We start from the raw sequence: 15,459 nt of genomic DNA, 5'->3' as shown, positions 1-15,459 counted from the left end.
TGTGCACGAGTGTGGCTCGCAGTGCCAGATAAAGACAGAGCTGCTTCAGCTCCACATACACATCGTCTCACCCTTGTATCGCAACCCGCCGCTGACATGACACAGGCATCCAACTCTTATCTCCACACTCCCTCTGCCACGTAAGTGATGTGACCGAACACGTATGCTTTTAGGCCGAGAAGGTGTGTGTCAATCAAAAGAAGTTTATGACAGACATTTGTGGTAATAAAACCTTTTATTTCTTAGACATGCAGAACACAAACAATATTTTGTCAGATTAAACAAAAACATAACACGACAACTCCAGAATTCTTCCAACTTAAAATAGCCTCAAGACCTTCACCTGCTTAAAGTGCTTGCACATTACACAACATTAAGGCAAATAGAAAAAAAGCTTTAAAACAAATATATCAACGTCTACTTTTCTTTTTTACTCTTCCTCACACATTAAATCGTTTTGATGTTTTAAATAAGACATATTTGTAATTTAAGAAGCAATGCAGTCGTGTATGATTGAAGCATCCTAACTTTAAAATCAGAAATCTCCATTTCAGTCCTTTAAACTAAAACCCAAGTGTTTTCTCTATTTGGCGTATATCTGTGTGTGCATATATCTGTGTGTGTGTATATCTGTGTGCTCCAGTGTGCTTTGGAGGTGAAGGATGAAAAAAAAGTATGAAAAAAGAATCAGTCAGTCATGGCCTTCATTAATCTTCGAGTTCTCTTCGTGTCCTCTCACCGTCAACTAAGTCCGACACACAAGGGAAGAAACACATTTTAATTTCATATTTAAATATTAAGTTATGTAAAAGTGCATTGTGGCGCAGTGATCTAATCTTACCTGTTGAGAACTATAAATGGACATCTTTCACTTGTAGATTTTTCCAGGGCTGTTGTTTGGCGCACTGCCCTCCTCCGGGCTCTCAAACAGGCTCCTCGTACCGGTGATGTCCACATGTCTCAAGTCCTACAAAAAGAACATTTAAGATGTTCAGACTTATTTCTACAAGACGATCAACCCTCAATACAACAGAGCGACGAGAGAAGCATAAATGCTCTCTGTATGCCACGTTGATTTTGAATGGGAATAAAGTCAAACACTGACTAGGAGAACAGAATGAGAAGAAAAAAATGAAATACTGATGTTTGCAATGAATTTAATCATAAATAATCATAGTTGCTGTAACTAGAGGAGAAAACTTCTTTTTTAAACAATAAGGAATTGGTTTTGGTCAGTTTTAGTAATCATAAGTAAGCAGGAAGAAAACAATATCGCCTGCTCAGTCGCAGTATAGTTGAGAGTACCACTGCCCTCTAGCTGCCAGATGCTCCACCTGTAGACCTCCTCACATGAGCAGTTTTCACAGACACACAATAATGCAAATAGCCTTACAGTTGGGTTGTGTGCAGACCCGGTGTGGTTGGACTTGTTGATCCAGCGGTTGATCCGGTCTGACATTCCTGATGTGAAGCTCCTAAATTCCTGTGGATTTCCGACAGAGATGTGAAATAATTATGACCCGTAGAAGCGGATGATATCAACGTCTGCATCGATGCCACATGCAGATCTGATGAGTGTAATTGTACCTTTCTGGAAACTCCCGGGCTGGTGGAGCTCGCTGCCTGCTGCTCCTTCTCAAAGAGTCCTCTCTTCCTAGACACCTCGTCCAGCAGGAACAGAGTCCTTTGGGTCACGTCTGGAGATCGCATTATTTCTGACTTCTACGTACATATGGGAACGGTTGAGGGGGGAAAAACACATCTGTGTTGATGAAAAATAAGAAGTGGATAACTTGAGTGGACTTGTGTTTTGTTCTGGAGAGCCTGACCTGTGCAGCCTGAGCCAGTCTCTCCATCTTCTCCTGGATGGACCTTGATGAAATCCTCTGCCTAGAGCTGGATAAAGCAGAATGCACAGATGCCTGGTTTGATCTTGTGCACTTACTTTGACTAGATTCTAGAAAAGCAATCATTTAAACTTTAGGAAGAGGTACAAAATAATAACTTGGCTGATCAATCTTACTTTCTCTGGAAAGATGATGCGTTGTCTTCATCTTGGTCCTGAACAAGTAACATTACACACACTGTAAATCATCAACTTTAAAACAAATCCTCTCCAGTTTAGTTTCAATGATGACTTGGTTCACTATTCTCGAAACATCTGCGACCCTTTTACTCAACCAATAATGAAAGAATAATTTCCTGTCCAAGGTGCAGAGTGATGACTGTAAATCTCACTCAGAAATTAGAAACTATAAAGCCAATAATCTTACGGTGTTAGATTCAAACTTCTTGGAGGCCATCCTCACACTTGCACTACAACAGAATAAAGCAGTCATACATTAAAATGAGATGGATGGAAATAAAGAGCATCAAAATATAAAGAAAATAATGTTTTCTTACCTCCTCTGCAGTGGCTCACTCTCCTCTTCTTTCTTCCTCATCATCTGTGTAAAACCAAGCGTATGTGAATGTTACCAGACAGTCGTCTGACCAACACTGCCCTCCCGTCTCTTGTGATGAGTTAACAAAGCAACTAGTCAGCAGTAAAAGCTGGTCAATGTTGCTTCAGCGATTAGCATAAGCCAGGAGCTTGAGTGACACAAGCAAATGAGCCTGTCATGATAGTCAAACAGCTGATGCAAGATTAAATGGGGTTTTAACAGTCAAATAGGCAGAAGTTCATGTTGGCATGTAGAAGGGAGAACGTGTGCATGTGTGTGTGTGTGTGTGTGTGTGTGTAGGTCAGATGTATTTACCCTGAAAGATATAGTCCTGGAGCTCTGTCTGACAAACGCCGGTTTGGTCGTCTGTTCAAAGTTGCCGTTGGAGGAAGAGCCATTCATCCTGGTCTGAGTTAAAGTAAAATATAATTTACTGCTACTTTGGATCATATTTAACAATTCATCTTCAAATGAGGATAAGCTCCAGTGAGCATCTCCTCAAAACGGTTTACTTTGTGCAAGGTGGAGCCAATGATACAGTAGTTTGTATGGCTGTAATGTTTACTCTTGCCACCAGAGGGCGCTGTTGCTTTATATAACTGATGAGCGGTAGCGCCCGCAACGTGCAGCCAAACTCCACCAGACAAGCAAAGCGTGAAGCACAGATGGTTATGTTCAAATACCTCCTGGTTGGGTCCATGAGGCCCACGGGGAGAGGGGGCCTGGCAAGGCGACGCCCAGTGGTCCCGAGGTGAGGAGGTGGTCGTGAGGGAGCGAGGACTCGTGGGACTCGTACAGCCGCTGGCGGAGGGGCTTTTGTCGAATGAGATGGAGACAGAACTGCAACATCAAAATGAAAGGTCACTTGAAGATGTGCACGAGAAAGGAACAACTGATCCAAATCAAGGTAAAGCTGCAGAGTATTACAGTCTTCACTGCAACCTCTTCACTAGTCACCTTTTGAGATATTGTCCAAACTTCATAGAGAATATTATCTCCAGCTAGCTGACCAGCAGATCTTGGTGAGACAGAAAGGTGTGTGTGTGTGTGTGTGTGTGTGTGCATGTGTGTATGTGTGTGAGTGAGTGAGCGTGCAAGTGTGTGCGTGTGTGAATGTCTTTGTGCATGTGTGTGTGTGTGTGTTGGTGTGTGTGTGTGAATATGTGTGTGTGTTTGTGTGTGTGTGTTTGTGTGTGTGTGAGGGTGTGTGTGTGTTTGTGTGTATAAAGACACACATATTTGCTGTTGGTTGCTATTTCAGAGCTCTACTACCCCGTCACTTTTCCTCGTTGCACCTTTATTTCACTTTGTTGTATCGATAACTTTTATCTTCTTTGAAAGACATGTTTGATCTTTATTTCATTCTTACCGATGACTCATACACAAAAAGAAGAATAGAATTGTGCTCATTAACCTGACAAACTTGCGAGCTGGGTTGGACGATGGCTTGGGATCCGGCTCTTTGCTCGTCGACTCTCCATTTTCGTGCTAACAAAGAAAGAAACAGGAGAGACGATCAACGTGAGCACACAGCATAAAAGCTTTTGAACAGAGGCACCTGAGGCACGCCTAACATTACATAACACTGTACAGTTATGGCCTAATTTGCAGCTACACTGAATAAAAGCCGCATGTGAGTATAATAACAGATACAGTTCATATCATGACCTTAAGCATGCTTTATCAAAGTGTTTTATATGATTTGAATGGCTATTTGATTCCCGGGTAAAGTCCAAGTCCAGTTCAGTAATCAGACCATACAGTATTTGCCTTAATTGCCTCACGTTTTTATATTGTGATGCATGTATACTGAAAGAAAATATACCAAAGTTGTTAATAACAAGCAAATATGTAGGGAGTGTATGTGTGTGGGCATCTTACACTCTCTTTATCTGGCTTTGTTCACCAAAATATTGTTAGTAAGGCACACTGAGTCTTTCCATCGTAACAACATCAGTTCCTGAGCGGAAGAAAAGTTGTTGTATAATCTAGAAAATGATTAACTTGACTCTCCCTCTGCGTGGGGTAGTTAAATATGAGTATCACACTGCTGGGTGGCACTAATGGGAGCACTGGGTTTTTACTGAGAGAAGCTTTAATAGTTTGGCTGTGAGTGTTTGTCTACCTGTCTGTCAGGGAAGGCAGGACATTCAATGTTAGTGGAGGTAATGTGGGTCAATCCCCCCCCCCTGGTCAGACTGAATTATCTCAACAACATGGATTGCTATGACATTTTGCTTGGCCATTCATTATCCCCAGAGGATAAATCCCATTAAACGTTGGTAATTCTGTGACTTTTCCTTTAGCATCACCAGCAGGCCAAAGTTGAAATTGTTCAACATCCACTGCCCAGATAAGCACAACACGTGGTTCCCAGACGAGGTATCCAAATCACTTTGGTGATCCATCAAGTCAAAATCAGTTTGAAGTGTTGGATTATGACCACATGTCTGGAAAACTCCCATCCGCCTTCGCTGTACTTGTTTTATAATAATAAGCTCATGCTAGCATGCTAGCCAACTGTAAGGTGCTGAATATGGCAATCATGACACCGGCTTGACACCAGTATGTTCACGTTGTCACTGGGCATGTTCGCGCGAAGCTCCAAACATGCTGTGCCTCAGTGCAGCCTTCCATAGCAGCTAGCATGGAACATTTAGCCTGAGTTGAGTTGCAACATGAAGGCCATGATAACATCATATTTACTTCACTCTGGTGAAAGGCGACGCGTGACTCCAGTCTTACTGGTCTGCTTGTGATGTAGATGCTGGTGTTGCTGCCGCTGCTGTTGGTGGGGCTGCCGGAGGCTGTTCTGAGGGGTGGCTGTGGTCTGGCTGTGGCTTTCACAGAGGGCAACACACTGCCCTCATCCATGTCCGCCGGTATCTCGACCCTGGCTCCTTCTGTGCAGGCCTCCTCTTCATCCTCCTCTTCTTCCTTCTGTCGTCTCAGCATCTCCACGTGCCTCGTCCTGCGCTTTTCATCTCGGACACGCAGTATCTCCACAAAGTCCAGCTGTATCTGCTCCACACTAAAAAGAAACAGCATGCACACACGTCAATGACCGGTGGATATGAAGCATCGCCTGTAATGAGGGAAGGGACCTGTCAGTCTTGTGTGTGATCAGGTTTCTCTCATGAAAGGCTGGACAGTCCCTCTCTCTCTTTGAAGACTGCTTCTGCTCCAGGATCTTAGCTGGTGGTGTTTGATAGCTTTTCATGGTATCGGGATTCATATGTTTGAAAAGTATAAAGATGGCACATTCCCATGGGGCAAAAGAGTAAGAATCCTCTCTCCCTGTGACATCCATCTCCTGACAAGGCGTACTATCAAAGTAGATGGATACATGCAAGCGCCTCTATGGTCCTCTAACATGCGAGAAAGATGGAGAGAATGAAACGGGAAGACAGAAGGAGAGAGATAGTAGTGTAAACAAGCGGGGAGAAGCAGAGCACACACCTGAAGCAGCAGAGTCCTGTTCAGACAGTCTATAAATCAAGTGTTGACAGGTTTATGAATGAATAAAACTCTTTCCTAAATCGAGAGAATAACCTGCTGGGGCTCTGGGACATCCCACTGGTGGAGTCTGTCCCAAAGGGGCTGTCGCTGGTTGGCGTGTCTCCGGTCGTTTGGCTGCAGTCAGCAGTGGGTTCAGCGGTGCTGCCGGAGCTCTTCACCCTCCTCCTCTTCTCTCTTTCCACCTCCTCCTCATCCTCCATTGTCCACTGGCGCGCGAGGCTGAGGACAGAGTCGTAGCGGACACAGGAGATGTGAATAATAATCAGAGAACTTAAACGTGAAACCGACAATGAAATGGAGGCAGAGGAATGAAAAATGGTGTCAGAAAACATGACGGCGTATCATCAAATCTACAGAAATCCACCCAAATAGCTGTTTGTTTTGGTTGTTGAAAGAGAGAGATTGCCGTTATAACGGTTACACAAAACCTGCTTTACTTGTTCATCATAGTTGAGGTCGAGTTACAGTTGGCTGCTTGTCTGAACAACTTTAAATAAACCAAACAGTCAGTTTACAAAGTAGTATGCACTGGGATGTATAGAAGACACTTTAACATGTCTGAGTCTCCTGGTGCAGCCAGTCCCAGTGGGCTGATTGACTCTCTGGAGGAACACGTTCATTCAACAGTAAAACCAGTTATCTCTCAACTTGCACCTGAATAAAAGACAACTGTGACTTTATAACATAGTCTTCCAACGACACAGCAAAGGGAAGTACCTGTCATAATTTAAATGACAGCAAATGAGGAAATAGCTGTGTGTCATTATGTTACTGTCGACTTATAATGACTACAGATATTATGTCCGTAAATAAATATTACAAACTTGCTGTCGCTACAGGAATGCTAGTTCAATGACTAAAGTTAAAACTCCATAACATCTACTGTCTAAAAGCAGCCGCTGCATCTATTCTGAGACAAAAATGATCCAGATGTGATCTTACCTGGACAAAGCCGACCAGTTCTTCCGACTGATGGACATATTGCACGTAAAAATATAAAAGTTTCCAGGAGCACTGCTCACAGACAGAACAGAGTCGAGTGACTTTGTGGCCGGCAGTCAAATTACAGTCAGTGCGGCACAAAGCAGTCCACCTTTACCCCGTTGGAGCTCACCGAGGCGTCACATGACCACAAAGGTAAGCCACCCACAGAGAGACAGGGAGAGAAAGAGAGAGAGAGAGAGGGGGGGGGGGAGTGTGTAAGAGAGAGAGAGAGAGAGTTAAAGATAGCAGTTACGATAACATTAAAGCGAATACATTATGCAGTAATAAGAATGTAACACTTACCAAGTAAGATGTACGTAATGGGAACAGGGGAAGTGATATGTAAATTAACAATTACTCAGCAATTACTAAATAATCACTCATTTAAGAGTGATTTAAAAAGAATTCAAGCAGAAAAAGCTTGTATAGCACCTTAGAAAAAGGTTTGCAAAGTAATAAAGTACAAAATATCAAACAGATATTATCAACAAGTTAGACTTTATATAAAAATAAAGATGCAACATTAGTGTATATATATATATATATATTAATGGCAATTGATTTGGGTGGTCCAATAGTAAAAGAATGGAACTATGTTGAGCGTCAAATTGGGTTTTGGTGCTTTGTTACATCGGGCAGTGCGTCTCTTTACAGTCTGATTCAGACTGTTTGCTCTGCTAGGCCACACCTGTCCTCTCCTCTGGGCCCAGTGTGTCGGACTCTGACCCAGACTCGAGCTCAGTCCAACGCACACACCCTTCACCTCACCTGGCTTTATTACCAAACCTGTACCTGTTTCTTTCATTCTGTGCAGTCTATGAGGCAATAATAAACAGGATGAGCTGCTTTCACAATTAGAGATGAAGTTCCTTGATGGGTATCCAGATCCTTTCCTTTGTGTGGATGGGCTGCACAGTGTGAGCCTGCTTCACTCGTTCAGCATTTGGAGACGTCTGGCTTCAGGTTTGTCACGTCACCCCCTGGCCAAAGAAGCAAAGTATGCATTAGTGCTGAAGACTTGTGTGTGTCTGTGTTTTGTGTTGCTGCGGTGAACATATGGGGGTAAATGTTCCGTGACACATGCCGACTGCAGTTTCTTTGCGTCCAACGAGATAAAGTCCATAATGATTAAAGCACCGTGACAGAAGCACTTGTCCCGGTGTGCTTTGTGAACATGCAAAACCGAGAGCAGCCGGAGCTGTGGACAGGATGCTGCGGTGGACATCAGCAGAACGCTTCTCTCATGAGTTCATGTTTATCCTTGTGTTCCTTTTATATTCCTCTCATATAAAATGTTTGCAGAGTCTCCAGACAATGCTTGTTGTGCTTTGGCCCAGCAGTGCTTGGAGCTAAATAATCACGTCAGCATGCTGAAACACTAATGCTGATGTCTATCACATTCAACGTACACCGTGTTCACCATCTTAGCATGCTGACATCTTCTAATTAGAACCCAAAACAAATATTTGGTCATAAACCAAATTATTAACCTGTTGACGGTGCTATAGGTGAGAAGTCATGGAATTACCAAAGTGATTACAATGAATTCTGAATTGAATATTGATATGTATGATATGTATTGATGTATCTTTAACGTGTGAAATGTTCACTACTGCAAAAAGACGATAGTGGTAACAAGAACACTTTGAATACCTTCTTTACATTTATTTAAAGACAGCCATTGTTTATTTAGTACATATTTCCAAAAAGAAAAGCATAAAACAAATGAAGATACATTTGGTGTGTTTGATTGTTGTTGTAGTAAATCCAGCTGATGCTGCTGCATGCCTTTTTGTTACAGTTCACAAAACCATAGACCGTGCTTACAGTTATCACCCAGCAAGAATATCAAAGATGCAGTTCAATTTGGTCAAGACACATTATTACTATTATTATTATTATTATTGTCTATAATATAATTTGGCCTGCTGAATGAGTTACAATACCATCCAAGATACTCGATGCCTTAAAAGAAAAATTGCTGTACAAATGTAAGCCTAAATCTCTGTGGTTCAGTTACGTGAACATGCAAATAATAGAAAATGGCACACGGATAAAGTCATGTTCAACACCATAACAAACAACAGATCAGTTCTTCAGAAAAGTGTAGAGCACCATTCAGGCGTGTGGGGACATGGCCGCAGCATGCCGTAGATGCCACCAGCCCTTCAGCTTCTGTGTTTTCACTGGGCGGGACCCTTAGCAGCATCAAACATCTTCTTCCTTCCCTCCATCCCAGACATGGCCTCCACATTCTTCCTCCAGTCACTGTCCTCGACTGGCCTCTTCTGCAGACAGATACAGAGGAAGGATGAGAGCAGTTATTTCCCTGTTTTCTCTTTAACGAGACTGGAGTGGAGGAAGTATTATCATCATTGTTGTCTCTAAGCTTTTGAGGCCCATGATGTCATCTGGGAATCCCGTTTGAGAGGACTTTATAATCTGGTTATTACAACTAGTTTACAGCACCTAAAACACTCTGAGACGCACACATCCATGCAAGCAGACGTGCACAGATATACAAATGCATTTTAATCTGAACATGCACAACTGCACGCACGCACGGTGGAGCAGAACCGCTCACAAAAGCTAGTCTTCTCTATACAATGGAATCTTTGTTTCGTGTACTGTCCCTCCTCTCTCACACACACACACACACACACGCACGAACGCGCAGTCACGCCCTGCACCGACCTACCGCTCTGTGTCTCAAACACACACTTCCACACACTCAAACACACTTTTCAGGTGTTTTATGGCACTGAAGGCGCTGACGTCATGTGTGTATTTGAAAATTCACAGGAGCTGCCTAGCTTACTCGCCCTAAGGAAGGGACACATCTCACTTGCACGTGTTTGCTTGTGTTTTGTATGTGCATGCTTGAGAGTATTTGGCCTTGTATTCCCCTCTGCACACACCTTCTCAGTGTCCTCTTTCTTGACGGACTTGAGGTTGGCCCGGAGGTCCATGGATACTTTGTGCTTGGAGCCCAGCAGCGAGCGAAGGATGGCGTCAGCAGACACACGAACACGGCGAAGACTAGGTCTCTTGAATTTCCCCCTTAGGTCTAACACTTTAATGTTTAGGTCTTTAATCTGGATCAAGGAAGGACATTTGAATTGGCAATTACCATCAGTACTTAAGGGTGTTGTCATGGGGACAGTTATAACACGGCATCAGCTGATATGATCTTTACATTTCCCACATGAAAAAGGGCCGAGGACGTGTGTATACCTCACGTGTGTTGAGCATGACTTTAGCTTCAATGTCGTAGCGCTCCTCGTCCACCACATCGATCTTAACATGGAGCTCTCTGCAGAGGTCCTTTCCGTACACACACATAAAACAACAAGAGAAGAAAACTTGTATTTTACAAAAGCGATCACCTCAACCTCAAATGTGTGCACATGCAAAACGTTCAGTCACAGTGCGTCATCCGTGATATCCTCTGTACAAAGGAACTGCGGTGCCTTGAATTCCTTTAATTCAATAGAATGTGCGGAAGTAGAACACTTTGATTGATGAGTGTTGCTTTTGTGAGTCACCTGTAGCTGTGCAAGGCTCAGGCCGCTGGTTCTGAGTGCAGGAGCTCTCTCTGACAGGTAGTTCTGTTTCTCCTCCTCTTTCACAAAAGCCTCCTGCTCCAATTCTTCTTTGGCTTTTGCCACCATCATACTCTGCACAAATACGAAATTGACATATATTGCAATGAAATACTGGATGTTTTTACATTGCTCTGGTAAGGTACATCAGCACATTTCGTTCATGGATTTGACTTAGAAACATACAGGTCGTGCAGTAGAGACTGATGTTTGGAAGAAGTATCAGAAGATAAAGTACAGTACAGCGTTTGAGAACGTGACCTCTGCTGCTCTCCTGTGGTCAAACGCGTGTATTACATTATAGTTTGCCAGACACATTTGGTTCATGATCTCTCTTACCTTGAGCATCAGCTTCCTTGAAGCTGAGATCTTTGACTTCCTCTGGACGGAGAGCATAATTCATGACAACACATTTAATACAAATATGTGTGCATGTATATTGTATATATATATGTAAATTTATAATTTTAGCATTTAGAAATACTTTAGTCGTGAAAACAATGGTCTTACCTCTTGCCTATAAAAGAGAAAGAGAAAAGATTTAATGGAAAGGAAAAACTTTTTGTTCTGTGTTTATGAGTAAATTATAGAGCGTGTAAAATCAGACCACAAAGCCTGATCACTCACACATGCTCGGGCATCCTGTTGATGAGATCTAATTTGAGGAGAGATGAAAGAGATTAGAAACATACACACAAACACACACTCACACACACTTACACACTAAACAGTTGTCGTTGTTTGTTCATGAAGCCTTGTGCCGGCCAGATCATCTTCCCACACTTTCCTTTGAGCGTCTGTTTCAATGTGTCGACTGTCAGCAGGTCAATCATACACAATCCGACTGACTTCTACTCTCCTGCTTCTAAATGCTCACTTACTTATTATAGCTACTTCTCTCTTGTCATACTTTATAGAAGTAGGCCGTATAGCTTCCATGTCGCATAAAAAACAAATTCCTGCATCTTGTAAAAAAATCATAGTTTCACATGACTGAATTTCTTGTGAGAGTGAGAAAGCCGATGACCGATAAGATTTAAAGGGTCAGATCACCCAAATCACACATTGGACTAAGCCGTTGATTCCCAACCAGGACTAGTTGTTCCTCAGGCGGTTACTTCTGGAGATGCTTGGGCGTAGATGGAAAGATTAGGGAGTATAGCTCAACTAATATATAATGAGATCCCTGCTACTGATGCTTGTATCCACTTTAGTAAAATGGAGGCGAACAGCATTTTGTTTGTGTTGCGTCAGAAATTTACATTTGAGAAACCCAAAAGGAATCAGGAATCAGGGTCCCTGTTTTCCAAACGTATTCTCACACTTCACTGTGGACAGTTTTGTCTCACCGTTTCTCTCTTAATGTCCCTCTTCCATTTTACTTGTTGATTCCATGATGGCACCTAAGACCTCCTCTCATGATCGGCTCCAAGCAGCTCCAACGGATTAGGAAAATTCCATACTGATAGCCATCCCTCATCCATCTCTCCCATCTCTCATCCCCATCTTTCTCATCGGGATTATCTCGGGGAGAGGAATTTAGAGTGGCTTGTCTCCCCAAATAGACCAGGGGACATCTGATAGACAGCTGTGCAGGGCGATTGTGTGCTAGGGGGCCCGGCTTGGATCATGAATTTACTGCTGCCAGTAACTCATGGATGCTTATGATGCTCATGTGGTGCCGCCAACTTGGCAGGGACAAAAAACAGTCTGAGGGGCTTTGGAAAGTTCACGTCAGCTTGGATTTGAACAGAGATGCTTTGGTACAGAACCAGCTTGTATTTTTTCAATAAATCATCCTGTTCTGGCTGATGCACTTCTGGTTTAGGTCCAGCCACAGCCCCAGACCAAGATCCCTGCCATTAACACATTAACATCCAAACACTTGATATAAGATCACTGCTATTATTCATGTTGACTGAATGGCATCATGTACTGTGCATTGATCACTCGGTTAGACTATATTTCCATTGCAAAAACCAAAAGATCCAGAAACCTTTTTAAAACTTGGAAAAACGGCTACTCATACATGGTTTAGCCAGACACATTTATATCACTTCAAACTACTACATTTCCAGTTCCTGGACCATATATGCACAGAAGGAAGACATACCACGAAACCTGAAAAGCTTGACAGACAACACCATGAAGGGACCGTACCTGGGTCAGAAGCAGCTGACGGAAAGATGTGACAACAGAAGAGGCAGGATGATCAGAGATGAGACCAACGAACTGATGTTCCTCTATTTAACTGCACCCCACCCACACCCCCACACCCTCCCACCCTATTGTTGCTCTCGCTCTTTCTCTTGTGTTACTGAAGGCTATAATTAGTCAACCCCATCTCTCTTACTGACTAATCCTCCCCTGTCCATTTGTCTCTCGCAGATTCATGAAAGGGGCCAGCAGTCAGAGCTTAGAGATTTGGCCTTTGCACGACGCTGGTGGATTAGGGCAACTCAGATGATGAACTAAAAGCGTATTTCACACTTTTAAGTATACAGTATTAATAAGAAGTGCTTGAAGAGAGAGAGAGAGGAACAATACCGGTGCCTTATAATGATAGGAGTCGTCACTGTTATACTGTTATACATTACTTTTAGCCTCACTGGTGGCTCTATGGATGGCAACTTCCTGCTGTTAGGTCACCACTCCGATCCAGACCGAAATAACGCAACAGCTATTACATGGAATGCAGTGCAATTTGAGGAGACATCCGTGATCCTCATGAGGATGACTCTTTGATGATCCCATTTATTTTTCCTCTCGCTCCACCATGAGTTTTATAGTTTTTGCTGTTTACTTAAATGCCTTGACGTCTAATAAGTGCATTAAATGTTGCCCAGACAATGAATCATAAAGTCTTTGATGACCATGTGACTTATCCTCCAGTGACATCCTCCAGTGACACCGTGAGATTATATTTTGTGGTTTCAAGTGAAATATCTCTATTGGGGCATTGGTATGTGATCATCAGGTCAACACTTTGCTTTATGGCCAAATACCTTTGAAACTAATCTCAATGGTGTTTATTGCTCATGAGCAAATGTTGGCAGGCTAACCCACAAGACTAAAATGAACAACATCAAACATTGTCAGGTGAGCATATTAGCATGCACACATTAGCATTTAGCTAAAAGCACTGCTCCGACCAAGTACAGGCTCACAGAGCCGCTCTTGGTCTTGTTTATCCGCACTTAAACCTCGATGGACATATCAAAATGCTGGACATGCTTGCAGGAAAGCCCCTGGGATGTCTATGCTTTACATTAAGCCTTCCATACAGACCATATTGACAGACACATGGAAACTTCTCAGCAGGCACGTGCACAGACATTTTGGGGGGCAGGTGCTCAAACCAAAAAAAAGGGCACCCAATGCCAAAAAAAAATGCTGACAGAGTTGAAGCATAAGCAGCAATACACTGATGATGCAATACATCCTCGACCTGCGTTTCCTCTGGGCAGCATCAGACCACTAGCTTACATTTTCTTTATGAATAAAGATGAATTATTATATAGCAACAACAGTACAAGCGTTCTGATTGGCTAATGGGTCGTCATGCCAGCCACGTATCGCCCTCCTCGCTGGTCTGATACGGATCCGTATTGCCCTCTGATGTCATTTTCAAAATGAGCGATATTGATAGACATCAACAGCCAAGAGCAGTGGTCCTCAAACTAAGGCCCGCGGGCCAGATACGGCCCGCCTCCACATTTGGCCCGGCCCTCTGAACAAGAGAGGCCGTATGATTTGTTTTTCAGTCTGGCCACGCAAATCCTACACGAGCCGTTAAATAGATAAATAAGAACTCTCTCTCTCTCTCTCTCCTCTCTCTATTCTCTAAACATAACTAACGTCAGTAAACAGCTGGACAAGGCTTTGAAATCACGGATTTCGTGAGTTTATGTTTGTTTATTTTTTTAGGAAACGTCGGACCAGTTGTGACGTCATGTTTTCAGCAGCGCTAATGTTGTGGTCGATTTATCACAAAACAACGTCAGGGAACAAACACCGTCATGACCTGTTTGCAGGGCTCTCAAGTGTCACGCATTGAGCGTGACAGTCACGCATTTCAGTCTTAAGTCACACACTCCCGCCACATTTCGTATTTATCACGCTGAAAAAAACGCTAAAAGGAAAGTCATTAGCAATGTGTATTCAATCAATACTTCAACTATCATCTGTGTTATATAACTCTCACTCTTGCCTGTCTTCAAAACTTGAGAGCCCTGTGTTTGTCTGGTGCTGCGGGTCAGAGGAGAAGGAGGTGCACCCGTTTAGTGGCGCGAGGAGCACTGCGCGGAGGAGGAAGTGGAGGAGGAGGAGGGAGGGGCGCGGCGGGGGGAAGAGTGGAGGGGGCTCGTGAGCATCGCGGAGCATGTCGGGGCGAAATTCTCACAATAACTCAAATAAATGCCCCGTCGGATATTAAAACACATTTGGGGGGACTTGATGACAGAGAGAATAACCTTTATTCTTAAATACTGAAGAATTAAAAATGTGTCTCCAGCAAAAAGGGCACTTTTCTCATCCAGGGCAAAGGGGCTGTTGCTTGAGCACCACTAGGGCTCTATCTGTGCACGTGCCTGCTTCTCAGCACTGTCTAACTCAAATGAAAACAAAAGCATAGCCCCACCCCAAAAAACGCAGACCACAGAATTGACAATTGCTAAAAATTGCAAATGGACTGGCAGTTAAACACAATTAAATGAAAGATTCTACGTTTTCTGAAGCTAATACTTGTTTGTTTCCATCTGTATATTTGACCAGAGAAATTGCCTGGTTCATCTGAAAGTAAAAATGTGCTAATAAAAAATGTTAAATATTGAATTGAATGCTTTTCAATACATTTGTGTCATGGTCTGGGCTATGCTCATCCCACTAATTGACCGGTGCAGCTGGAACTC

The 15,459-nt window shown here is 43.1% G+C and overlaps 2 protein-coding genes across 3 annotated transcripts; both read right to left on the bottom strand.

The window, feature by feature from the left end:
- Positions 1–216: 216 nt before the first annotated feature.
- lad1 (ladinin) lies at positions 217–7,148 on the bottom strand. Of its 2 annotated transcripts, none has more exons than XM_056422798.1 (14): positions 6,906–7,148; positions 5,997–6,182; positions 5,151–5,475; positions 3,859–3,932; positions 3,128–3,284; positions 2,760–2,852; positions 2,404–2,447; positions 2,274–2,316; positions 2,024–2,061; positions 1,830–1,896; positions 1,588–1,722; positions 1,394–1,483; positions 842–967; positions 217–745 (listed from the first exon to the last, which is right to left on the bottom strand). In XM_056422798.1, the coding sequence occupies exons 1-13, from the start codon at positions 6,941–6,943 to the stop codon at positions 869–871; spliced, it is 1,389 nt and encodes a 462-aa protein (XP_056278773.1). In that variant the 5' UTR covers positions 6,944–7,148; the 3' UTR covers positions 217–745; positions 842–868. The 2 variants fall into 2 exon arrangements, with proteins under 2 accessions (XP_056278773.1, XP_056278774.1); XM_056422799.1 differs by having other exon boundaries at positions 5,190–5,475.
- Positions 7,149–8,597: 1,449 nt separating this feature from the next.
- tnni1a (troponin I type 1a (skeletal, slow)) lies at positions 8,598–12,782 on the bottom strand. Its single transcript, XM_056422848.1, has 6 exons — positions 12,710–12,782; positions 10,889–11,204; positions 10,493–10,624; positions 10,182–10,271; positions 9,866–10,042; positions 8,598–9,235 (listed from the first exon to the last, which is right to left on the bottom strand). Exons 2-6 carry the CDS (start codon positions 10,943–10,945, stop codon positions 9,131–9,133), a joined length of 561 nt encoding a protein of 186 aa, XP_056278823.1. The 5' UTR covers positions 10,946–11,204; positions 12,710–12,782; the 3' UTR covers positions 8,598–9,130.
- Between the last annotated feature and the right edge of the window lie 2,677 nt (positions 12,783–15,459).

This window comes from Pseudoliparis swirei, chromosome 9, assembly GCF_029220125.1.
Source record: "Pseudoliparis swirei isolate HS2019 ecotype Mariana Trench chromosome 9, NWPU_hadal_v1, whole genome shotgun sequence".
NCBI classification, from domain to species: domain Eukaryota; kingdom Metazoa; phylum Chordata; class Actinopteri; order Perciformes; family Liparidae; genus Pseudoliparis; species Pseudoliparis swirei.
Note: the sequence above shows the minus strand (reverse complement) of the source record. Positions and strands in the feature narration are given on the sequence as shown.